Source organism: Lissotriton vulgaris, chromosome 1_1 (assembly GCF_964263255.1).
Source record: "Lissotriton vulgaris chromosome 1_1, aLisVul1.2, whole genome shotgun sequence".
NCBI classification, from domain to species: Eukaryota; Metazoa; Chordata; class Amphibia; order Caudata; family Salamandridae; genus Lissotriton; species Lissotriton vulgaris.
In genome coordinates, this window is record NC_141685.1 from 1,630,268,292 (window position 1) to 1,630,294,631 (window position 26,340).

The 26,340-nt window shown below is 42.8% G+C and overlaps 1 protein-coding gene across 1 annotated transcript in view; it reads left to right on the forward strand.

The window, feature by feature from the left end:
• The window catches only part of DENND6B (DENN domain containing 6B), a 324,585-nt gene that overhangs the window by 223,151 nt on the left and 75,094 nt on the right, over window positions 1-26,340 (forward strand). The window contains exons 11-13 of the mRNA XM_086918846.1: window positions 1,350-1,445; window positions 3,533-3,627; window positions 12,655-12,720. Of these exons, the coding sequence (XP_086774972.1) occupies window positions 1,350-1,445; window positions 3,533-3,627; window positions 12,655-12,720 (257 nt within the window). The remainder of the gene's footprint in view (window positions 1-1,349; window positions 1,446-3,532; window positions 3,628-12,654; window positions 12,721-26,340) is intronic.

The following is a 26,340-nucleotide window of genomic DNA, read 5'->3' on the forward strand; positions in this document are numbered from 1 at the left end:
CGGAACACAGCCTGCTACTATGCCCTGTGGGCTCTGGTAGAGAAACATGAAATGTAGTCCACAATAAGAATCTAGCCAGTTCTGCGCCCCTGGATGCCCGGCTAATCATGCACCCCCACAGGATCTCATGGTGGCATGGCAACAAATGTACAAGGCCAGGGTCGAAGAGTCCTTTCTCCTGGCACATGTTTCTGCCCAGCCTCTCTCTGCAGGTTGGGCTGCAGGTGTCCATGCTATATTCACCTGACCCTCTGCCTCTCGATCTTCAACTCCCTTCTCCATACAGTACTGTAGAACTCACCTTTTAATGCTAGTACTGTATTAGTGTTGTACTTGTCTGAAAGCAACGTGAACATGTGTGTCAGTTTTGATGACAGTTCCTTGTCTGGGTTGTTGGTAGGGGTGGGCGGAATTTGCGTAGTCACGCTACGCAAAGCTCAGCAAAACTGTAAAATATCTCTGCGAGCATGCTTGTTCCGCCCATTTGCGATGCTTTTTTCCTGTTTGCGAACGCTGTTTGCATGCTTTGGGGAGAAATATCTTGCTAACACGCATTTTGAAAGCGCGAATAAGAAAAAAATTCTGCAAAGCAGCGGATCGCAGAATTTTTGGCAATTCCGCGTTCTCCTCGGAGCGCGAAATTACCCAAATTGCACAAGCAGAACGGAATTTACCGCCCATGCCTAGCTGATGGTCGTTGCTTTCTTTCTACAAAGTATGACGTCATCCAGTTTACAGCTGTCAATTTCTCCTGTTTGTTATATGTTCCCTTTAGCGATCTGACTTTCGTGTAACCCAACCCCCCCCCTCCAGCACAGTGCTAATATGTGGTAAGGGGATCTGTCACAGCCTGCTAAACCCGCCAACCCCCCCAAACCAGCTAATAAATAATTATATTGAGCAAAACATAAAATGAATAGAGGTTACTTTTGTGCATTTCAATTGGCCTCACTTTTTCAACAGAAGGATGAAATACTGAGTTACCCGTGTTACTTTAGGTCATGCAGTGGATGGTTTAGACCGCAGAGCTGGTTACCTCACCCATTGTGTTATAACATTTGGCTGTTTTGGTTTCCTTGAAATATCAGATATGACTGCACTTTCCTTTCAGATGAACACCTTAACTCCTGGGCTCCCAGAGCCATTTTTTCAGTCCGTTTTTGAGTGTCCTCTCCGCAGCTGGCCATGCGCAGGTGAACTGCTGGCGAGGGCGCCCCCCTTTTGTCACCTTAGTTGCTTCCTGTCCGTCTGTCAAAGATGGCACTGCCAGACTCTGAGGTCAGCGGGCTGAGCCGGCACTTTCTTCACCATCTCACTTTCCTTTTTGCTCTCCTTGTCTCTTCCTCCAGCTGCATTGCTCCTTTGAGGTACTGTTGTGACTACCGCCCGTACTTCACCATCCATGACAGCGAGTTCAAAGAGTACACGACCAGGACGCAGGCGCCGTGAGTATGAAGCCACCAGTCCTCTGTTCCCTAACATTGCCCAGTATTATGCGGTCTCCGAATACTGTGCTCAGGTTTTTCTGGTTGTGTCCTAGATTTACCATGGTGCTATGTAACCAGGATAAAGCAGACTTTATTTACGGTTTGAAGTGAACTGAAAGTCCTTCTGGGGGAGACTTCAAAGACCTCCACGGTCTGGTTTCATCCACAATTTGACCCCTGTGGTGGAGGAAATTCAGGTGTTGGATTGTATTCCAGATTTGGAGTTTTTTCCAGAATCTTCCAGCCTTCTTTTAGGACTTTTGGGCAGATTCTACTGACCATATAAATCAAGGAATGAAGACTTGCAGTCAGTCGGATGCTGCTGAAAGCTGGCAGGACTGTGGCAAGTACAGTCGGTGTCAGACAGGAACCTGCACTCTGGTTTGCTATTCTCTAGTCCCACCAGCCTTTTGGAGTCATCAGCCTCTTGAAAGATCTCCTAATTTCTCTACACTCCTGAGATCATCATCAAAGTGTAATGTTAGTAATAGAAGCGGCCCTGAAGAATTGATGTTCCCATGGTGTTCATACAAGGCCAAGCAGCTTTCCTCAGCCAGCAAAACCAGCACACATGTTACATGTTGTTTAGTAAAACACATTGGGTATTTCTTGTGTTTTTGCTCTTCGTTCAAGTCCGGCCTGGGTCTTGCTTAGAGCATTCACATCTTTCAAGGGAGGGTAAGACAGATGGAGGGTAACTCCTATTTGCCATTATAAATATTTATAACATAAAGTCCACTTATCCACTTAGCTTCAGGTTGCTCCTGAGTTTGAGAGCTTGATAAAACATTACCTCTTGGCCGAGTACTGACATAGGAGGGTATGCTGCTGGGCAAGACTGCGGTGCATTGATGGAGTCTAGTGTTGGTTATCTCAGTACTGATTCACAAGGGGGGGGGCTGATGTATAGGACTGACTTGCATTAATTGTGTTTTTTCCACAGTACTTGAATAACTTGGGGTTACAGGACAGAATTTCGCTAGAAGTACGTTGCTTTGTTTATTTTGTAAAATTAGCAGATCGGTAGATATGCTCCAGCAAGGAGTCTCCAACCTGTAGCATTTTGCGGCTTCACTGCCAGAGGCTGGAAGGGTGCTTTTTGTTTTTACATTTTGGCACAAGCCTTATGAATCTCCCTCCCATTACATTACTGTAGCATTAATAACCAATCTTTTTGCAAAGGCATAAAAACCTTGCTGGTGAAGAACCATTACCTTAATGCCATATCACTCCCCTCTTCATCTTAGTGCCATTACACTTTTTTGGGTGTAAGGGTGCTTTAGAAACGCTGCCATAATATAATGCTAGTGTGCATTGGCATGGCTGGTTGTGGATCCCAGTATAGGAATTACTTGAAACGCATTGGCAGAGCTGGGTGGCGCTTTGTTTTGAAATAGGGGTCATTGGCTAGGACTGAAATAAGTCTTGCGACAAGTCTGAAATAGCAATGACTGCTTAAGGTAAGAGTGAGGGTGGATGGGTGGGATGTGGATCCTGGAGGTAAGGGAAAATTTACTCTGTGTAGCTCTAAGCAGTACTTTACTTGGTGAGGTTACCACAGTTCGGGATGGAGAGCAGTGTCAGGCTTTCAGTACTGGAACACCAGGATAGTAGCACGTCAGGCAGCTGAAATAAGCTATGTGCATGGTAGACAGATTAGTCTATATATGATGCAAATAAAGTCAGTGACCTTAACTGGGTGGATAGGAATATGGAAGGGCAAAGTGGTAGGCTTGGTGGTAATGTGGTAGCAGTACCTGGTGTTTCTGGAGTGGTGTACCATGCAGATAAGAAGAAGTTATCAACGAGTAAACAGCTGTGTCTGAGATGGCCCTGTGCCCAAGAGCACTCCCAGTTATAGAAAAAACTACAAGTGAGGAAATTTGTGCTTGTCAACATTGCATGCAACGGATGTATTGTGTGGTGTCAGTTGGCATCCTGTCAGCAGAATCACTTCAGTGCTGTATGTGGTGTCCTGTGCAGAGGGTGAATAAATGGATCTGATGTTATGACTAGTGTTATAAACAAGTAACATTGCTTTGCAGGCCAAATGTTATCCTGGGCGTCACAAACCCATTCTTTATCAAAACCTTGCAGCACTGGTCACACATCCTGCGTGTAGGGGAGCTGAAAATGTCAGGTAAGCGAGAATGAAAAATAGGGTGGTTGGGGTGGGGGGCTTCCTAAGTCATTGGTGCCATAGTTGTATGTATTTTTTACTTTTTTTCTGAAAAGAGGCTATGTGCTGGGGTAAAACGTACATATGCTCCTAGGTTTTGACTGGAGAAATATGGGGGTAAGTGTCTGGAATATGGGGAAACCTGCTGAAATGAGTGGTTTATTACCCGATTTCACAGTTGAAAACTAATAATGTTGCAACAGTACTGCCCCCGGTAATTGCAGCTCCCTACTATCAATAATTCCAGGTGCATTTTACTTCATCAATTTTCACAAATAACTTCTAATAAAACTATAATGACCTGCAATGCCGTCATAGAATGGTCTTGAGTACATTGTTTATAACCATACTTTAACTTTTACGATATATAATGGGTGGTATTCTCCATTTGGTGTTCTTAGAGGCCAGTCAGTAGAGGAGCTTACCGGATTTATCCCAGTGTTCATATTCCCATTCGGTGGATGCCTGCCAGCACCACCTGGTCTCCTCTAGGAAGACCTGCAGCAGTTTAGACCTCACCAGCATAATCTAGCGATTCAGATCTGCTGAGGAACTGCCCCATGCCTCACGCTCCAGGGAAAGGATCTGGACCTTCAGATCTGTCACTTTCATCAGTTTGTGGGCCTGTTTGCCCCGGAAGTACACTTTAATCGATCCTCTAAGGATGGACTTGCTGGCAGCCTAGTGGATCCCTGGTATATTTACAGAGTGTTTGAATCTCTGCTTTAACAAATTCGGCACACTCCTGGTCTACAAGATAACAGGCATTAATACGCCACATGGGTCTTGGGGGGGTCCTTTTGAGCAGGTGGAGAGCAGGATCTGATATGGCTCGGGGGAAGATTTGTACTCAAGTGATGTTAAGGATGTCGGGTAGCCAGATCTGGTCAATAAGCAACATTGTTTGTGTGCTGCGGATTTGTGAGTGTATGTATGTACGTAGGGGTGCCATGTCCGCCATGCACCACAGAGACTCATCGAGTCTGCCCACGGAGAAATGCGGGGAACGTGTTTGACCTGATCTGGTGGGTTTGGAGGTATCCAACACAGGGTCAGGGCCTGCATTAAAGTCACCTACTGTCAAAGTGGTACCAGTAGGAAGGGCTCAATGTCGAAGCTCTGCGTATTGTAGTCGGTCCATCTCAGAAAGACCAAAATCAGACTTAAATTGTACAAACGTCTTAAATATAGAGGCTTTGAACTGTCAACCAGCCCCTCCTGCCTCAAAATGCTGTTTCCTCATTCTTAGGGATTAAGTCAGTATTGTAATGAATAGCAGTGTACAGTGAAGGGTAGGTTACCAGGCCATTGGCTGTTATATAAGTCCCAATCAAGACCAGCGGAAAATTGCATAGTTCATATGCTACAAATTCTTCTGTGAGTTTACCAGGCACCCCTCCACCACTACCCTCTATTGAAATGATTCATAGCAAAGTTTTTAGCAAAGCTCTCCTGCCTGTCTACTATGCGTTAAGAGCCTTTAAGAGATTCTGGACCATTGCCCTCCAAATGAATCACGTGATTTGTTTTTGGTTTTGCTTAAGGTACCCCCTTTCCGTACCCAGGTCAGTAGGACCTTAAACTTGTATAATAAGCCCAGGACAACATTCATCTTAATTGCATTATTCCTACCAATCCATGAGATAATGAAGCGGCCTGAAGAATCGTAGTCATGACGGACCGTGAACAATTATAAGGAGCAGTTGGAATAGAATAGCTCTCCTCATGATCCCTCTACTTCTGGCGGGAAGGTTAGGTTAAGAATCTCAGATTTATCTCAAAAGCCTTCGGCAAACGTCATCCACATAAAAAAAGTTTTTATTCTTGGCCTCTTGCTGTCTGCACCCTGTGTTTCCCAAGCTCTTAAAACCCTAATCGACCCATCTTAGATCCAAGGGAATCTGTTCATAAATGTATTTGTACAACATACAGTTAGTGACACAAGACAGAACAATAGCACTACTACATACAGGCACGGTGGCAGGGTATATAATGCTGCATCAACTACCAATGTTTGTTCAATGTAAATCACACAGAATTCAATAATGCTCCTTACAGTTGCTAACAAACAATGCCCACCTCTCAAAACCAGCCACCCACTATGGTTTCAAATTCAACACAAGAACACCAGAGACGAGAGAGGCATTATTGTAAAAGCAAACAGTCATAGGGTTCTAATCCCACAGAGTATAAAGGACAGCGATTACAGTAATAATCATTCTTTCACTAGGTGATGTTGTAGATCCTTTTATTAAATATTTTATACACAACAGCCAACGCGTTTCACCCTTGCGGGCTTCTTTAGGGCAGGTAAGTAGTTCGAAAAGTCAAGAGAGAAGATTCCACAGGGTATTAGCCGAAATCGGTCGGCACTTTCATAAATATTATTTCCGATCACAAAGTCTGAAAAAGGATGTCTTTGTGTAAAGATCCGTAGTCACTATCCCAGCCAGAAACCAGGATATATGGAATGTTGCGCGCTCAGTTGCTGGCCATCGGGGAAACTCCTGTCACGTTAAGTATTTCAAGTAAAGTCTTAGAGTTTAGGATTCATGATAAAAGAGGAGAAGTCGTTTTGACCCCAGTCAAATCATTAGAATTCCTAGGTTTTCTTGTAAAGTGAGTTTCATGTACTCTCCATGCGAAGTCCGTAATGAACGGAGCTCTTTCATTTTTTGAGTCTTTCCCAAATTTCCCAGAGTAACCTAGCTAGAATTGTAGATCCTATGCATTCTTTAATTCAGGCAGTGTTTCCGTGTCCGTTCCATTATCAAGACCTTCAAAGATTAAAAATTCACAATCTCTGAAAGGGTCTCAGTTACTCAGATTTAATCCCTTCGGATTAATTAACTTTGTTCACATCAAGATAGAGCAAGGACTACCACCTCACACCTATTATATAACCACTGCTTGGAAACTTGAGTGATCATTCTGTAGTACAAACTCTAAGCCTTATGGTGTAGTGTAGTTCCTAGTTTCCCACTAGGCCCTGCGCATTGGAATAACATAAACAGTAGTATCGACGTGGAACTGCGGATATTCCAGGCCTCCACTGACTATGCTAAACTTAATTGGGTTGTGTTACCAACTAGCTCAGAGGTCACTGGAAACTTTCTTCTCTGCATAGGAAGTGATCAGCTTCCTTGGCACAGACAAGAAGGGATTCAGTTTTCCAACAACCGTGCAACATGACAACTTTGCTCCTCAGATCAAGAGTCGATCTCTAGGGTCGTGTGAAACAATAGACACAGATTTCACTCAGTCAGTCTAGTGCAGTTTACTTTCACGGTATGTAGAGAATAGAGAGACGGGCGTTTATCAATAAAGGGTTAACATTTATTGAACAGTCTTTCTTCTCGTACAAGAGAAATGTATTGCCACAATTGCAATAACTGTTATTATAAAAAGTACGTACAGTAAGATAAGTATTGCGAAATAGAACTGTAAAAGCATTGATATGGTTTCTTAGCCATACAATGGTTTAAAAGTAATAAAACATATATACAGTCATATATACATTAGGCTAACATACTCAACTGGTGCTTCTAACTAAGCCTACCCCAGTGTGCCTGACCTAAGCCTAACACGTGAGAAGGGGGAGTAAGTAAGTAGCTTAAGTTAAGTTGGTTTTGCCAAGGTTTGTTTCAAGAATTCTCTTCTAAGGGTTTAGTCAACACCATACCTCTGAATAGAATGATGGAGGATTGGTATCTCCTTCAGGGGTCTCTCTCGATATCCCAGTCACCCGCGAGGGTAAACTGGAAGCGCCGGGACTGGATTTCTCTGCACGAGAAAGGCAGCGGCTTCTCTCAGCGCGTCGAGGAAGGAGGGGTGACAGCGTCCGCGGGCAGCTGGGCTGGATGTCTTCGAAGAGGACGGCTGCACGGCTCCTCAAGCGTACTGAACCACAGTTCGCGCTGTAGCGGCGATAATGGTAATCAGCAGCTTCACCACCACAGGATAGCAGGCTGCAGCGACAGAGTGCTAGTTGTTACCAACACGGGGTCATGCAGGCAGCTGGCATCAGCAACAGGTTCGCTCATTGCTTAAGGCAACGTTGGTAATATTTATACCTGACAGGTGCCGGGTTTGACGCAAGTTTGCTGGACATAAGACGTCAATTAAAGATGTCACTAGGAAGTGACAGTTATCAGTTGCTCATTAGAGTTCCATTACTAATCAAAACATAGCAAGCGGGGATTTCCAGGTTTGCTAAGTTTTTATCTTGTTGAAGAACTCGGAGTGTTATCTAGGAATATCAGATAGTGACTGCTGCTCTGTCATTGCACTAATTGGTCGCAAAGGAAGTAGCAGAGAGTCATGCTGGAATGTGGCTCTGTTCGTGTGAGGCCAGAGATGACTTTTCAGAAAATCGCACTTGAACGGTTATGCCAATATAGGGAATAAATGGATTTATAGCCGAATAGCGGTCAAGTATCTGCTTTCTGGTGCAATGTTTTGACAAAAGAAACCATTAGAAATGTCTAATGTCGTTTTGTATTTTTTCCTAACTATGTTATTCATTAGGGCTGCACTATGCGAGTTTTGTACTGCAAAAGTTTTGCAACATGTATTAAGATGTCTGTAGTCCAAAACTAGACGATATGAATTGTCTGGCTTGGAGACAGGAAACAAAGGATTGTTCATTTGAGAGGTGCATGTTTCAATCACCCCCTGGTACTCAAGTTGATCTAAGATCTCCCTGACTTGTTTTTTAGCTTCTTGCTTTATGGGATACTGCCGTTGGGCAGTTGGTTCACTTTTTAATTGGATTTTGTGAGGCGGTGAATCCTCATCCCATCCTACATGATTTTTATACAATGCAGGTGCCTGGGCTACTGCCCATTTCCTTGCATATGTGTATTTTTTGTGAATCGGTATGTGATTCGAGAAGGCAGGCATAATCACTTCTTCGCCACGAGGGCACTCCCTGACAAACTCCGGGGGCCAATCTTTTTCAGCTAACAGAATATCATAGCCTTTTGAGAGCTTATCCCAAAATAGACCCTTAATTTTCCTAGTCTTATCACCCTCCATACGCAATGTTATTTCGTATATTTTATGGGGCTCGCTAAGCCTGGCGTCGGCAGTTTCAACCTGAATGTATTCATTCGTGTCCACTGTCTCCAGATGACTCATCAAGATCTTGCGCGCTATACTGATTTCTGCTGCACTGTCCAACATTGTCAATGCCCACTCCCCGTTTTTCAACTGTGTCCTCAGTATTCTCGGCATGGTTGATTACTCTAATACTGGCTACCTTCTTTTTCTGAAATTGAGATTTCTTATTTTGAGCAGGTTCCTTGTCTTTGGACTTGGTGTGCTCTCCTGGGTCTGACCGTCCTCTTCTTTCCGAATTCTGTGGAAAAGATCGAGAGGGACGTGTATCAATACTTTGATATCTATCAGGTTTTTTTATATTATCCCTATTTCTAAGGTTATATCTTTTCTCAGAGGGCTCCCTCTGGGGAGACTGGCGTTCTCGAGTCGGAGTTCTTTCCCTCCGTCGAGGAGACCTTCCTCTGGACTGGAAAACTTTTTCCTTGGGAGTGGATTGTTTATTTCCATCCCAGCTCTTTTTAGGAGTGTTTGAATTATTTTTAATAAATAATTTTTCAGGATTTTCGAGCAGTTGGGGCTTTACCGGTTTCCCACCCAAGCTGTCTCTACCTAATTCTTCATAGCATTTTTCTATGATTTTTGCAAGCTCAACAGGATCTTTTATATCTGTTTCCCTCAACTTCTGGCGAATCGCCACAGATGCTGCTTCTCCCTTTATGTTGGCTAATAATATAGCCGTGACCTGCTTGAAGTCTTTCAGTAATTTCATACCTAGATTTAAAGCGGGCTCTGGACCGAATTCATTTTGAATCTGTTTTAGCACGTCTGGTATTACCGCCATAGACGGAACACCGTGTGTTTTTGTGTAAATGGAAGCAAAGACTGTACCCCAAGTGTCGCAGTCCTCCACGTGTGGTGCGATTCCCATAGGAAGGCAGATGGTCAAGATTCTGTGTTTCTCAATAGGGGTAGTATCAGGAAATACTGCCTCTATTTGAGTGATTTTCTGGGCTAACTAGAAAGGAATTTGTTCCCGTTTTACGGGTGTTTTACCAAGACATGACTGTATGTTCTGTGGTGTAATTTTATTTGTGTTCCCCTGATGAGGGGTCAGCTGTGGTGTATTAACAGCTGGCTGGACTGTTGCAGTCCGTATTACATATTGGACTAATTGCCTATGTATTTTTATTAATGTGTTTAGCTGTGCTAACAGCTCTTCTCTAGACATTTTTGCAATGTCAGGATGTGGTGTGTAGCTGGCTAGAACCGGCCACGTGGCTCCTGGTCTACCTAGTGGACCGAGCCTAGTTATGTGATCATTGTGTTTTAGGGCGCCATTAAACCAGAGCAGGTGCTCTTGAAATTTAAGTGGAATTTCAACCTCCTCGAAAGGGGCGTACTCATCCGGAGGTTCCTCTATTTTGTAATAGTGAAACTCTTGTGTTATAGCGTTTACCGCTGGAAAGTTTATCCATGAATAGAATACCTCTGTCTGCCGATACTCGTGAGCCTCTATCACGAAAATTACTGTACCACCTTGAGGTGGCAGTCCGTTTTCTATAAGTTTTAAAGTTATAGATCTTCTTAACTGGACCGGGATGATAATAGCATCCGGGTCTGTCTGTAGGAGACTCGTGTCTTCCTCTATTAGTATGGAAGCCAGTCTAACTGCTTCCCTTTCTTCTTCACTGTCTGTCATTTTAAAAATGCAGGCTTTGCAGAGTAGGTCTCCAAGGAGACAAAGATTAGATGCACAATATTTTGGAACACTGTATCCTTCAACGTTGAATAAACCAGAGCTTTACATAGGAATCTCTTCCTACTAAGGTCGGGCGGATTTTAACCTTTCACCCACTCCAGACGTCTATTGGAGTATTTACGGGAGAAAGGGGTGTGAAATATGCACGACTGAGTTACTCTACAAGTCTTGCGTTAGTTTATCGCCTTACCAAACGTTAGGGCGCCATGTAGTGTAGTTCCTAGTTTCCCACTAGGCCCTGCGCATTGGAATAACATAAACAGTAGTATCGACGTGGAACTGCGGATATTCCAGGCCTCCACTGACTATGCTAAACTTAATTGGGTTGTGTTACCAACTAGCTCAGAGGTCACTGGAAACTTTCTTCTCTGCATAGGAAGTGATCAGCTTCCTTGGCACAGACAAGAAGGGATTCAGTTTTCCAACAACCGTGCAACATGACAACTTTGCTCCTCAGATCAAGAGTCGATCTCTAGGGTCGTGTGAAACAATAGACACAGATTTCACTCAGTCAGTCTAGTGCAGTTTACTTTCACGGTATGTAGAGAATAGAGAGACGGGCGTTTATCAATAAAGGGTTAACATTTATTGAACAGTCTTTCTTCTCGTACAAGAGAAATGTATTGCCACAATTGCAATAACTGTTATTATAAAAAGTACGTACAGTAAGATAAGTATTGCGAAATAGAACTGTAAAAGCATTGATATGGTTTCTTAGCCATACAATGGTTTAAAAGTAATAAAACATATATACAGTCATATATACATTAGGCTAACATACTCAACTGGTGCTTCTAACTAAGCCTACCCCAGTGTGCCTGACCTAAGCCTAACACGTGAGAAGGGGGAGTAAGTAAGTAGCTTAAGTTAAGTTGGTTTTGCCAAGGTTTGTTTCAAGAATTCTCTTCTAAGGGTTTAGTCAACACCATACCTCTGAATAGAATGATGGAGGATTGGTATCTCCTTCAGGGGTCTCTCTCGATATCCCAGTCACCCGCGAGGGTAAACTGGAAGCGCCGGGACTGGATTTCTCTGCACGAGAAAGGCAGCGGCTTCTCTCAGCGCGTCGAGGAAGGAGGGGTGACAGCGTCCGCGGGCAGCTGGGCTGGATGTCTTCGAAGAGGACGGCTGCACGGCTCCTCAAGCGTACTGAACCACAGTTCGCGCTGTAGCGGCGATAATGGTAATCAGCAGCTTCACCACCACAGGATAGCAGGCTGCAGCGACAGAGTGCTAGTTGTTACCAACACGGGGTCATGCAGGCAGCTGGCATCAGCAACAGGTTCGCTCATTGCTTAAGGCAACGTTGGTAATATTTATACCTGACAGGTGCCGGGTTTGACGCAAGTTTGCTGGACATAAGACGTCAATTAAAGATGTCACTAGGAAGTGACAGTTATCAGTTGCTCATTAGAGTTCCATTACTAATCAAAACATAGCAAGCGGGGATTTCCAGGTTTGCTAAGTTTTTATCTTGTTGAAGAACTCGGAGTGTTATCTAGGAATATCAGATAGTGACTGCTGCTCTGTCATTGCACTAATTGGTCGCAAAGGAAGTAGCAGAGAGTCATGCTGGAATGTGGCTCTGTTCGTGTGAGGCCAGAGATGACTTTTCAGAAAATCGCACTTGAACGGTTATGCCAATATAGGGAATAAATGGATTTATAGCCGAATAGGGGCATAAGGTCACAGTATCGATCAGGAACCTAGATAAGCACGCAACAATGGGATTTGTATATTTTTAAAGTATTCATTTACACCCTGTTGGTTGAAGTTGTTTTTTTTTGCTTGTGTTACTATGAGAGTAAAGTGAGAAATTAACTTGTGATACTCACCTCATTGTATTTAATAACATTAGGATTTTCCATCATTACCACTTGGGAAATCCACATTCTTCTCTAAGCCCTGATAGTGTTATTTTATGTGCACTCTTCTGATTGCTGCCAATTATTAAACTACTTACTACATTATCAACATCAAAGTCCCTCTAAGATGATATAAATTCTTCACCCATAACTTGCCCAAGAAACAATTCTAAAATGTGTACTCACTTCGGATAATTATCGGTTAGAACAAGATTGGTTGCTTTAAATATTTAGTTTGTACTTACAATTGTTAATTAGAAGTTCTGAGCATTTTGTAATTTTTAATTTGTGATTTTTACACAGGTGATTTGCCTAAGCAAGTTAAACTGAAGAAACTGATTAAGCTAAAAACTCTGGACACAAAACCAGGTAATATATCTCCTTTTTTAAGGGATTTGCTCTCAACCAGCAAATGATCATGTAAACTGTTTTTAAATCTGATGATAGGTCCCTTGGCGGTGACTGATCCTCGTCCATCAGTCTCCTCACCCCCTTCATCCCTTGCCAACTATATGTTTATTCAGAATTCAGTTGGATTTTACGATTCCTGGTAAAGAAGAAACATTTTCACTTTGAAATCAGTTGTCTATTTTCTCACTGGTTATGCTTCTGCCTTGTCACTAGCTACATAGGTCCTTTCATAAGCCTGTGTTTCTCTCTTCCATTGGTTTCCCTCCTCTCCTGGTCAAATGTAGTGGGCTTCAGACCGTCCATGTTGTCACCTTATTTCTTTATTTGCCTGCTCACCTAATTTATTTCTATTTGCTTCTTAGTGGTTGAATGATAATGTGTAATAATTGATTAAACGGTTATGTCCATTATCCAGTTATTAGCGTGGATCTTATTATGTGCAGCAGGGTTTGTCCTGCCTATGGAAGGCACTTTGACTACTGTTTACAGTAATTGTTTGGGCCAGAAATTCAGAGTTCAAAGCCACCCTCATCTCCACATCAGCATAACCATCCACCCTTCGACAAGTTTTCTTAATTGTTGTATTTTTTTAAATTCAGAAATTATTGAATGATAATAAATTCTACAGTCAGATGAATATTTTTGCATACATTTATGGTACCCCCCTCCTGATTGGAGGCATGGTTGAATTTGAAATAAAGTTGAAGCTTTGAGTGTCTTTAGCTTCCCAGTAGTTCCCTTAAAGTAGGATTAATATATGCTCCATCACGTTTCCATATTGTGCAGCATACCACAGTGTTGCCTTTGCTAAGTGCTGTAAACAGCTGGTTTTAATATTAGCCAGTTTAATGGTCCTCACTTCAAGTCTTTGAAGAATTTAAGACTCAGTGGGACTTTCAAACTCTATATCAGCAGGCCAGAGCATTTTAGACGTAGGTTCTGCATTCAAAGTTGTAGATCACCACTTCATTTTTACCATCAGTACTGTATGTGTTCAGATATTCAGAGGCCTACTTGATATTGTGTTAAAGGGTGGTGCATCTAGGGCAGAGAGAGTAACTTTTTGGGATCGCCTGATATGTGGCAGGCTCTCTGCCCTAGCAATGTAAGCGTCTAGAAGCATAGAAATATAAATAAAAAAGGGAGTGACCCCACTAACCAAGAGACAGGGTACCACTGGTAAATGTAAAAGAAGAAATTATCTTGAACATACATACCTATTGTTGAATATTCATTCATTCAAGTTCAAACCAAATATACATCACTATATCATGTGAGTAAAAAGATCCATCTATCTGAGGACGCAAATCTGAACCCAAAAAGGAAACCACATAGTACACAAAGATAAAAAACTATATATGGTCTGTATAGATTCAACTGTGTCTACACCATATTGGTGACTTTAAGCCTTAGTTAGTTCGATAAGCGCATATAAATCTGTGAGTCAAATATCGAGGGGTAGTTCAAAACGGCGTTACTTTAATGATATCCATTGTATAATTCCCAACGCAAAGCCACGGGTTTCATGCCTTGGAATACAGTGAAAAACAGATGACCCCGTGTCGTTGAGTCGTCTACCCGGCGTCTCGTGTTTAGAGTTAAAATGAACATTTTAACTCTAAACACGAGACGCCGGGTAGACGACTCAACAACACGCAGTCCTCTGTTTTCACCGTATTCCAAGGCGTGAAACCTGTGACTTTGTTTTGGGAAATATACAACGGATATCATTAAAGTAACATCTTTTTGAACTACCGATGGACGTTTGACTCACAGATTTATATGCGCTTATCGAACTAACTAAGGCTTAAAGTCACCGACTGGTTATATCCAGGAACAGCCTCATGTCTAATGCAAACACGAATGAATAGACTGATGGTGTTTATGTATTTGATTTCTGTTGGTAATAACCTTTCTTTGATGAATTTAAGTGTTTCACATAGATGTTTTTGTCTCTCATAATGATTTTTTAAACATTTTCCTTGTGTATATTTATGTATTTTTAATGTTAATTATTACTGTCAATTTTGTATAACTTTTCTAATATTGTTTTTAAATAAATTCTGATTGTGTCATATATTTAATTTTTTTATATTTGTGTACTATGTGGTTGCTTTTTTGGGTTCAGATTTGTGTCCTCAGTTAGATGGATGTTTTTACTTGCATTATATAGTGATGTATATTTGGTTTGAATTTGAATGAATAAATATTCAACAATAGGTATATATGTCCAAGAGAATTTCTTCTTTTACATTCTAGAAGCACATAACTAATCTACTGAGTTACCTGCTAGTCAGCTGTTTTCTGTATTTCTTCTCTGGGACACAGTGAAGTGTGACTTCTTAATAAAGCTTCATTTGAAATTTAGTTCATTGATGTTTCTCAGTCATGTTTGCCTATCCCTCTTTATCTCTTACTTGCTTTAATGCCTTAAGACCTGGTCTTGGGGGTTTCTATTGTCTGTGCTTCTGTGTTAGAATATGTTAGTAATCTCTTTTTCTGTTAATAGCAGAGAAGTAGTATGATTACATCTGTGCCCCCTGAAGTTACAGCATAATTTCTTCTGTCCAGGTACTTGTGTATCAAAGTTGCAGTAATAGTTTTTAGCACATTCACAGACCCCATGAACATTTGCGGGGTATAGGGATCTGTGGGCAATGTCATGAAATCTGTGCTCATGTAGGGTAAGATGTTACTGTAGAATGAACTCTTCTTGCAGTAATAAAGATTGTTTTTGGAAATACATTGCCTTAAAGTGGGTCTCTGTTGCATAAAAGGTGCGAACCGTTCAAAGACATCAGAAGCTGTGGTAGTTATAGAAACTGTATCAGTGCAGTCACCGAAGGCTTTAGCATGAAAGAAAACTAGGGCAGAGCGCTTGTGATTTTTTAAAAATCTAATTTCATGTATTTTTTTTCTTCTGCCTTTTACTGCCTTTGTTATTGCTAATATTTATTTCACCTGTTTGTGCTAAGCTGTTCTATCATGCACTTGTTTGTATTAGTGAGCTGAGCTTCCATTGTGTACGTTTTTGGTTGATTTAGGCTATGGGCTGCTAGACCTTTTTGTCGAAGAGGACCTCCTTTGAAATTTCGGGTACAAAGTTTTATATTTTGGTTAGGGTATTGTGTCCTTAAATAGGGTTATTACCTTTTTTAGATTTATTTAAGCAGTTGTTTAAACCTTCCTGTTAGGAACACCGTTTTCATGAACAATTATGCCAGGACAGGAATTAGCAAACTGAAATCTTAGTGTTTAGGCCGGTTTGAGACTAGCCTATGAACATTCCCTCCTGCTGAATCTGAAGTTATGAAGATGAGGTTGTATTTTAGGGAGTATGTGATTCCCCTGAATATACTATCCAGGGGAAGAAGAAAAGGTCAGAGTATAAGTAATTCTTCTATAAACAGCAATGACTTAAGTCCAATTCAAAGCTGATGAACTTGCTTCCTTTCCTGTGAGCTTAGAGTTCTTGATGGAATAAACTGATTGATTAATGCAGTGGTTCTTAACCTGTGGTCCGAAGACCCCTGGGGGTCCACGAAGCCTACTCAGGATTCCATAACTGTGTCACAAAATCAAATAACATTAAAATTAATACATGAGAATTCATAAAGTATATACAAATAAACAGCAAATACAAAGAAGTACCAGAGGGTCTAAAGAGGGAAGAGTTTACAAAGGGCAGGGGACAGACCAAACACAGAACAACCCTAACACTGACTAGACAGAGATGTATGTATGCAATGACATCACTATTGATGGTAAAAAATACCCATCAGTCACCACTCGGATCCGCCCTTCATCATTTGGGATTTGTCCAGACCATCCATGTGAGTATGTATTAACACAGACGTCAGGAGACCACATGGTTAATCGGTCTCCTCCGCTGTACCACCAAAGGTATGGTCTACCACTCGTTGAAACTAGTAAGTGGTAAGATGTGGTATGACTAGGGAGTGCAGTGCAATGAACGTGAAAAAGTGAACAAAAATGTGTTATAAAATTGGATAAGGGAGCATAGAACAGACTTTATTCAGATGATGCTCGCCTAACCAAGATTAAAATGTTTTGTTAAAGACAGTTTGAAAAATTGGCTGTCTACAGGTGGAACTGGGTCGACATGTTTCAGCAATATGTGGACATGATCGTCCTTGCTTTCTTCAGGACCATGTAACAAAATAAATGCTACTGCAAATTTGTGAAGTAAATAAAAAGTGACAACTAAGAAACAGTGTAAAACAGACAAGTACAAATGTCACCTGCAGTTTTGAAGTGCAAAGTCTTGTCTTAAGCTTACAGCTAGTGTTGTTCACTGAAAAGTCGAAAGAGAAAAAGGGGTTGAGTGTCCGGCTGAATATCTACACATATAAACTCACACCAAGACTAGGTCCAATCAGTATAGACCTTAGACAGTGTCAGACTAGGTAGTGCTGATAAAACACTTATATAAATAGTGTAATCAGATGTCCAATATTTGGATATACACTTTACATGTCAAATAAGTATAGGAATAACATCTTACCATAGTCTGTAAGATGTAAAGACCTCACCCCACCTGGCAGTGGCTCAGGAACAGAGTGAAGCACCGCTCTATAGAACATGTGAAAAAAGACGACGTGTTTGTCAAAGTGTGCAAAGACCTTCATACAATCACCCTTCCATAGACTAGGGTATGGAGAGGATTCAAAGACAACGGGATATGTCAAATTGTTAATAAACCCCTTTCAATCTAGTGAACATCGCAAAAGCATTTCCAAAGATAACCAGAGTCTGCCATATGAGAAAAATGCTTATAAGTCACTGGCGGGATGCGCGCTAGAGAATGAAACGCCACATTACAAAATTGTGTGTTTGTCGCTGCGGAGGGGAGTGGGAGCACTCTTACCTGACCGTCGGTACTCCTAAGCCGGCATCTGAACCGACTGGGGAGGCACCGAACGGCAGGAGTGTGTCAGGTTATATTGAGTGATCCGATTGGTTGGGAGCACACTTGGTGTCTTCCCTCCGTAAATGCAATTGGCCGCTTGCTGGCTGGAGAAGTTATAGCGCTTGCCATTGGTGGATCGGCGTTGCTAAGGTTACAATTCTCTGTAAACACCACGGACGAACGGAATGGGAAGGAATCAATCATATCTGACAGTGTGCCGGTAGTCAATGCCCTCCCAACGTTTTTAAGACACGAGAAGATCCTTTTTCGTCACTGAAATTAACAGCGCTAATCACTGATAGTACAGCTTTGTTGAAGTGACGACTGTTTATAAATAGGGCGTGCGCACGGAACGCACACCAGAGGTGAAAGTCCAACCCTAATGGGTTGTCTAGCATTGTGCAGGTGTCCTCACAACGTTTTTAGGATCATGACAAAAGCGTAATTTTTTTCAACAGTAGGATAACAGGCACGGGACAAGTTCATGTCATTATGGGTTGAAGTGTGGCAACTTTATTGGAATGTGCTCGAAAGAAGAAATGACGTATACACACTGTTTAGGACACTTCTATACCAGCACAGAAAGTTGTATCACAAAAAGTCTCAATACCATATTAAGATGATGCCAACAAAAGGGCTGCTCCAAACAATATTATTACAGTTTGTGGTCTAGTTACAGAGTGGACCATGGAATCTCGTCATTGAGCCCGTTGCGGTGAGTATTGAGCCTCAGGACCCATTTTTGTTCCTTGACTAAGAGGTATTTCGCTACATCCGCAGTGTGTGATGGAATGAAGGGTTGCTCCAACACAGTCCATTGAAAATCAGTGGACAAATGCTTTGCCTCTAGGAAGTGTGTAGTGAGTTTTGTTGCCTGTCTTGCACAGCGGATCGTGCTTTTATGTTCTGATATCCTAATGCGGATTTTACGTGTGGTCATCCCTACATACTTGAACCCACATGGACATGTAATGAGGTAGACTAGACGATCGCTGTTACAATTGGTGAATTTCACTTGCTTCCAAGGTCTTGATGTTCCTATGTCTACCTCTGTTGTTTTTTTGGTTTGTGGGCAAGCTTGACATGTGCCACAGGGATGGTGTCCTGTGACTGGAGGGAGACTCCATAATGACCCAGTGGCCCTCGGTTGCTCCTCAAGGGGTCTCGTATGTACCAATCTATCCTTTAAGTTGGAACCTCTTTTGAATGAGAACAACGGATGTTGCAGGGTCAAACGTCCTGAATTCAGAATTGGCCAATGCTTCTTTACCAATATCTGGATACTATTAGATAGAGTACCAAACGTATGCACAAAGGTTAGTCGTTCCAAAGGTGCTTTCGGTGTCGTGGGTTCCAACAGGGCTGAACGGTTGGTATTCATGGCCCGTTTCATGGATTATCGTACCAGCTTGGGTGGATACTTGCGTGCAACCAACTGGTTACAAAGAATGCTGGAATGTTTCTTATAGGCTGCAGTTGTAGAGCAATTCCTTTGGACACGCAAAAATTGTCCAAAAGGAAGATTTTCCTTCAACGATCTGGGGTGGTGGCTGTCAAACAACAAAAGTGAATTCCTTGAGGTGGGTTTTCTATATTAATTCAGATTGCAGACCATCCGGTTTAGCCAGAATCAATAGATCAAGAAAGGCAAGTTCATGACCTCCTATCTCGATGGTAAATTTCAAGAAGGAATTCCTGGTGTACAGCCATTCCAGAAACTCAAGACATCTTTCCTTAGTGCCTCTCCATGTCACCAAGACGTCATCGATATACCTTTTCCAGGTTTTTAAATTATCGATGTAGGGGTTGAGATCATTAAAGATGTGTAGTTGCTCGAAAGAGTGAACATATAGATTCGCTAGACTGGGGGCGTAAACGCTCCCCATACTAGTGCCAGACAGTCTTGGTGTGAGTTTATATGTGTAGATATTCAGCCTGACACTCAACCCCTTTTTCTCTTTCGACTTTTCAGTGAACAACACTAGCTGTAAGCTTAAGACAAGACTTTGCACTTCAAAACTGCAGGTGACATTTGTACTTGTCTGTTTTACACTGTTTCTTAGTTGTCAATTTTTATTTACTTCACAAATTTGCAGTAGCATTTATTTTGTTACATGGTCCTGAAGAAAGCAAGGATGATCATGTCCACATATTGCTGAAACATGTCGACCCAGTTCCACCTGTAGACAGCCAATTTTTCAAACTGTCTTTAACAAAAAATTTTAATCTTGGTTAGGCGAGCATCATCTGAATAAAGTCTGTTCTATGCTCCCTTATCCAATTTTATAACACATTTTTTGTTCACTTTTTCACGTTCATTGCACTGCACTCCCTAGTCATACTACATCTTACCACTTACTAGTTTCAACGAGTGGTAGACCATACCTTTGGTGGTACAGCGGAGGAGACCGATTAACCATCTGGTCTCCTGACGTCTGTGTTAATACATACTCACATGGATGGTCTGGACAATTCCCAAATGATGAAGGGCGGATCCGAGTGGTGACTGATGGGTATTTTTCACCATCAATAGTGATGTCATTGCATACATACATCTCTGTCTAGTCAGTTTTAGGGTTGTTCTGTGTTTGGTCTGTCCCCTGCCCTTTGTAAACTCTTCCCTCTTTAGACCCTCTGGTACTACTTTGTATTTGCTCTGTATTGGGGACTGTCTCCAGAGCTTGGTCTTTAAATATTCCCCTGGGTCCTACTCCACCGTAGTGTTTTTGTTATACAAATAAAGAAACAAAATTGAAAATGTGAAAACCTTTTTATTGATTTGATTGCGAATTAAACAAAATATTTGAGCATTTGTTTGGTATACAATTGTTTTTGTATTTTTGTTATTGTTTTCAAGTTCAAGTAATAGAAATAGCTTCCAATAGTGACTCAGTGGGGTCCCTAGATTCCTGTAATGATTCAGTGGGTGTTCACAGAAGTCAAAAGGTTAAGAACCACTGTATTAATGTATTCGATATTCTGGGGGTTTTCTCTGTAGTATTTTGTACACAAGAGCTAAAACTCTACATTGGCAGCATTACAAAATGAGAAGCCAGTGGACTTTCTGTAACAGTGGCCTACTTATTACAAGCGACTTGTGACATCTGTGGTCACCTGTAATATGACTTAGCTGCTCAACTGGGATAAGTTATTATAGTTGAGTTCTGAAGTGACCGTGCCTGCTTCCAGAACCAGCAGCAAGGGGGAAAGCATGCCATGGAGCTTAATTAAAGCTGCAGTTTAAAACATGAAAAAAACCTGGGTTTTCCTTCTTCTGCTTGGCTTGTCTAGAGGAACACTGATGAGAAAAAAAAGATATTTATGACATCATAAAAGAGATATTTATTGCAACGTGCACTTTAAGTAATTGTAGGAAAGATACAATCTCTCTGCATGTTTCTACATTTTCTGAACTACAGTTTTTTTTTTTTAATCTGACTTGTATTCACATATTTAGTGTCTATTGCACAAATTACTAATTCTCTTTCATGGGTTTAATTTTGCAATAGAGCTTCTATTTTCAACCTTCAGGTTTACAAACATCTCTTTCATATGAAAAAGTTCTAGGCGGCGTTTGATAAAGGTGATGGTGTGACGTTGTATTATAAGGAATAAAGTATAAAGTACCCCTTACCATTCATTATAAAGATATTGCAAGTCTTCTCGGAGTTCAGTAACCTTATAATGGAACTCTGCCTGTGGCCTCTTTCCCCTATATTCTCACGGGGCATCTGTGGTTTGCAATACATTATAATGAGTGGCACGAGGTGCTTAATCCCGTATATATTTCTACAATGTGGTTATATTTAATATGTGTGTTAGACCTGATATCCTTGGTGTGGTTTTCCCCCTCAATTTTTGCCTTCAGACATCCTGATTTTACTGACTTCGCTTTGAAGGGCCTTAGGACTCTGCACACCTTAGCACTGCCAGAATATGCTAAAGTACTTGTGCTCTCTACTTAAACATGTTAGATTGGCTATCCCAAACTGGCATATTTCATTTACTTTTAAGTCCCTAGTAAAGTGGCACTAACTTTGCCCAGGGTCTATAAATTAAATGCTACTAGTGGGCCTGCAGCACTGATTGTGCCGCCCTCTTAAGTTGCATCAGCCTGTGTGCATGCAGTTTTGAACTGCCAGTTTGACCTGGCACAGTAAACCTTGTCCCTGGCCCAGTCCTTCCTTTTCAGTACATGTGAGTCACCCCTAGGGTAGGCCTTGGATAGCCCAGATGAAACGGTGCACCATATTTAAAGAAAATAGGACTTGTACTTTTATATTTTACATGTCTTGGTAGTGAAAAACTCTTACCACTCCAATAGGATAATATTGGAGTTACCTCATTACAGTTTATAAGTGTAATTTCCTAATGGGAACAGGTAATCAGTTCATGTTTGGTGTCTCTGCAATTGTAAAGGAAAACCCTAATATGATGAAGTCCTGTTCTTAGAAAACACAGTCTCTGGCTGAAAGCGATGTGTGCTGATAGTGTTCGCATGAGCCCTACCAAAATCTACTCGCATTCTGGTATTTTGTTTTTAAAAGTACTGCTGCTGTTACAAGTTATAGGGTACTGACTAAAAACCGAGGGAAATTGCGGGACACTGAAATTGTTAATACAACTTTTTAAAACTTTTTTTTAGCTGCTGGAGAATACAATACACTGACCTCTTACCCGCACGTTAAAATATTTTACTTGTCAATCCACTCCGCTGCTTTAGCGGGATTCAGGGAATACACCTTCACCCCTGCGCCATCTTGGTTAGCGCTCTAGTGTTTGCCTTGCATGCAACTGCCTTCCTATTTGAGCAAGGCAATGCAGACGCGCAGCGGCACGCCGGAGACTCACCAGAGACAAGCCCGTCTGCGCCCGTCCGCGCGCTGGTCGCGCCTAGTGCCAAGAATGCTGTCGGTTTGGGAATTGCCAGATTACAATACTCTAAGGAGGACTTATTGAGTATAGGGAAGAAGGTAAGGGGTGGGCCTCAAAAAGATCTGTCACAGACCTCTGCTATCTTAATGTGTGGCCTGATCAACAGTAGATCCCTGGTTAAACACCATCAGGAGGTGTTGGGCCTGCTGGAAGATATGGACCTGGATGTTCTCTTTATAACAGATACCTGGACCAGTCCTGATTCCTCTGTTGAGCTGGGCTTTGCCTGCCCTGGAGGCTATAAGATGTTTCATAAACCCAGGGCCCTGGGAAGAGGTGTGGGGGGGGGGGGGTCATATTCAAGGAGAGGTGGAACTTTGCCCCCCTTCAGATTGATGAGGTCGTAGGGATAGAATTGCTGGGCTTTACCCTGCAAGAAACTAAGGGAAGGGCCCTAACAGGTATGATCTGTTATAGGCCTCCAGGTCTAGATACTCAGTACCAGGTACTGTTTGATACTATCGCCGCTCTTGCCCTGACCCATTCTAGACTGCTGCTTCTTGGAGACTTTAACCAATGGGACCCTAGGGAGTCACCTGAAGGACCTACAACACATATGTGAGAACTGTGGTCTCGATCAGCTGATACTGGAACCAACCCACTCAGGAGGACATGTGTTGGACCTTGTGTTCGCAAACCAGACTGAGACAGAGGTGATCGGCATACTACCCCAATGCTGGACTGACCATTCCCTGATTCACTTTAAGATCACTATATCTACCCATGTGAATAAAACCCCCCGCCCAGCTACCTACCGAAAGGGAAGGGACTGGTCTAAATTACCAAAAGATAAAGCAGATCCAATCTTTACCAACCTAACACTCTTTGATCCAATTGAAACGTTGGGCCAGAACTATCATACTTATTGTAATCATAATATTGATACCCTTGATAGACTTGTCCCCTTGAAAAAGATAAAGAACAGAAGGAAACCTTCAGCCCCCTAGTTTAGTGAGGAGCTGAAATTATTATAAAATCAGTGTAGACAATCAGAAAGGAAGTGGCGAAGACTCTATCTAGATTCAGATAAGAGATTGCTGAAGCTAGTACAGGCTAAATATAAAGGGGCCATTGCCAAATCAAAAGCGCTTTTCTATGCCACCTCCATACTTCAATCACCGAATAGCACAAAAACTCTCTTTAACATCATAAGAGACCTTTCCAACCCGGCCTGTACGAGCAATAGGGTGGTCGCAACACAAAAAACGTTGCGATGAAATCGCCATCTTCTTTGAAGAAAAGATTGCCAAAATTGTCAGGGGGCTGGTTCGGGGTAAGGCCAACAGTCAGGACGCATTACTCCAGACTGCTGAGGAGGAACCACGGGTAATATCATCCATTGAGAAATTTCAACCTCTTACTGAAGAGCTTTTTAACAGCCTCGCTCTCAATGTGTCCTCTGGCTCCCCCTTAGACCCCCTTCCTCATAAGATCTGGAAGGAGTATGGACCAGAGAGATTCCCTGTATGTGATTGATCTGCTGCCAGTCCCTGGAGGAAGGAGTAGTGCCGGAGGCCTGGAGGCAGGCAGTGGTAACTCCCTTACTCAAGAAACCCTCTCTGGATCCAACAAATCCAGCTCACTTTAGGCCTATATCTCTTCTACCCTACCCCATAAAAATTCTGGAAAAGGCTGTTAGTAAGTCTTTGTCAAGTTATCTTGAAGATAACCATTTACTAGACAGGGATCAGTTTGGGTTTCGCCAAGGTCATGGGACAGAAACTGCGCTGGCAACCATGCTGGACACACTGCGAATGCGAGCCGACAATGGTAACTCATCCGTGCTAGTGCTATTGGACATGTCGGCCACATTCGACACGGTTAGCCACGCAGTTCTGTTATGCAGAAACTGAAACTGGGTGTGAAAGGCCACTGGCTGAGAGCGAATCGGACCACCACTCCACTCACTGGATTGCTCTTGGAGGTCATGGGACGTCGGATCGCGCTCCGGGCATAGGGAGCACTGCTCAGATCGAAGAGGGCAGAGGCTTGGACGCTCTGGGCGGCCCCCGACGACCCGCAAAACAAAATCGCAAGACCCCCCTGCGGAGTCTGCAGATGGGAGATCAGTAAGCCCTGGGAGCCTCCCTGTTGTTAAGGAGGTGTGGAGGCCGTGGATGACCCGCAAGCTGATCCCTAACCCCAATGGACGTGACCCCGGGCTCCCTGGTACTGGAGTGCCAAGCCCCTAGTTTTACACGGCCGCGGCGGTAGGACTTCGACCCTGATCTCAGCGACAGACGCCCAAAGCAGCAGAAGGAGGAGGCGCTGAGCCTGCCTAACGGGTGCTGTGGCGGTGGATCGCCGGACCCCCCCAGACAACGACGGAGCCCCTGGACAGTGGCGGTTGGGCTGTGGGCTCCGCCCCCGCAGGAAATGAACTGAAACAGCACAAAAAAATGCTGATAGCACGTCCATCGGCTATCATGTTTTAAGGTTTTAATGGTGTCTACAACTGAAAAAGGAAGGAATTTACACGCCGACAACGTGAGCAAAAGGGACAGGATGAAGCCGGCAGAGCAATCGCCTCACACAAAAAACGCCCCCAGGACAATGGCAAGGTATCGTGCTTCCTGCTCCGTTTTGCATATTTAATTTGCATCACTTTTTAATCTGATGTACACAATTTTATTTCTGAGACCCTTCTGCCCAAAATGGCTGGGGCCATAAAATTTGTAGCTTTTACTTGCCTCCATTTCCCTGAAACCCTCTAAAAACCAGTTCTACTGCCCAAAATGGCTGGGGTCATAAACCTGCAACAACAAATCGCCAGACCCTCACAAAGCTAATTTAAAAACACTGCCTACCCCCTGGCTCGCCAAAATAGACATAAGACTCCCCTCTACCCACCCAGTAAGATAGAAACAGGACATCCTTGACCTGCCCCTTTTGAGCTTATGAAACTGGCCCACATCCCTGATCTCATTACATAACAACAACCAAAGGACTTCTATACCTCTAACTTGGCGGCCATCTTAGACTAGTCAATCCTCATCACTTTATCATGCCTAAAGAAGCGGCCATCTTAGGCTAGTCTAAATCTCTACTCATCCATACCCACTTCCTAATTTTTCCACCCACACCTTCCTCGCACTCACCATAGCTCTTTTCCTACACATACCCACACATCCCCCCCTCACCTACCTCTCCCCCTACTTCCAACATGGAACCCACGGGCAAACACACATATAAAATTAATTACCCTCCCGAGCTCGCCAAAAAAAACGCAAAACAGTTTAAACACAACTTCTTGAAGTCCCACCCTGAAACCCCCTTTGTAGACACCTACTTCTCTCTTAACAATGGAGCCAAGAGCACCGATATCATCCTATACACTATTCGCAGAGCACAATGGAGAAAAGCATTCCTCACCCTACTCGCCGTCTCGACCACTAGGAAAACTGCCCATGGCGTAACACTTTCAACCACACCATCCCAACTCTACCCAGCTAGAGCAACCATCACCATCTACAACAACGGCACCATCTTAATTCAATCCACAGACAGAAACCTAGACCTATTTGACAACCTGTTCCCCACTTTCAAAGAATACATCTCCAACTCTCAGATCCCACACCTTCCGGCCTCCAATCCCAACGACCTTGTCTCCACAGCACCTCCTAACACTATCACGTACTCTACTCTATCACCCTCCGGCTACAGACACTTCACACTCCTCAACCTCAGACGCCGATCCCACCTCCTCTATCAAC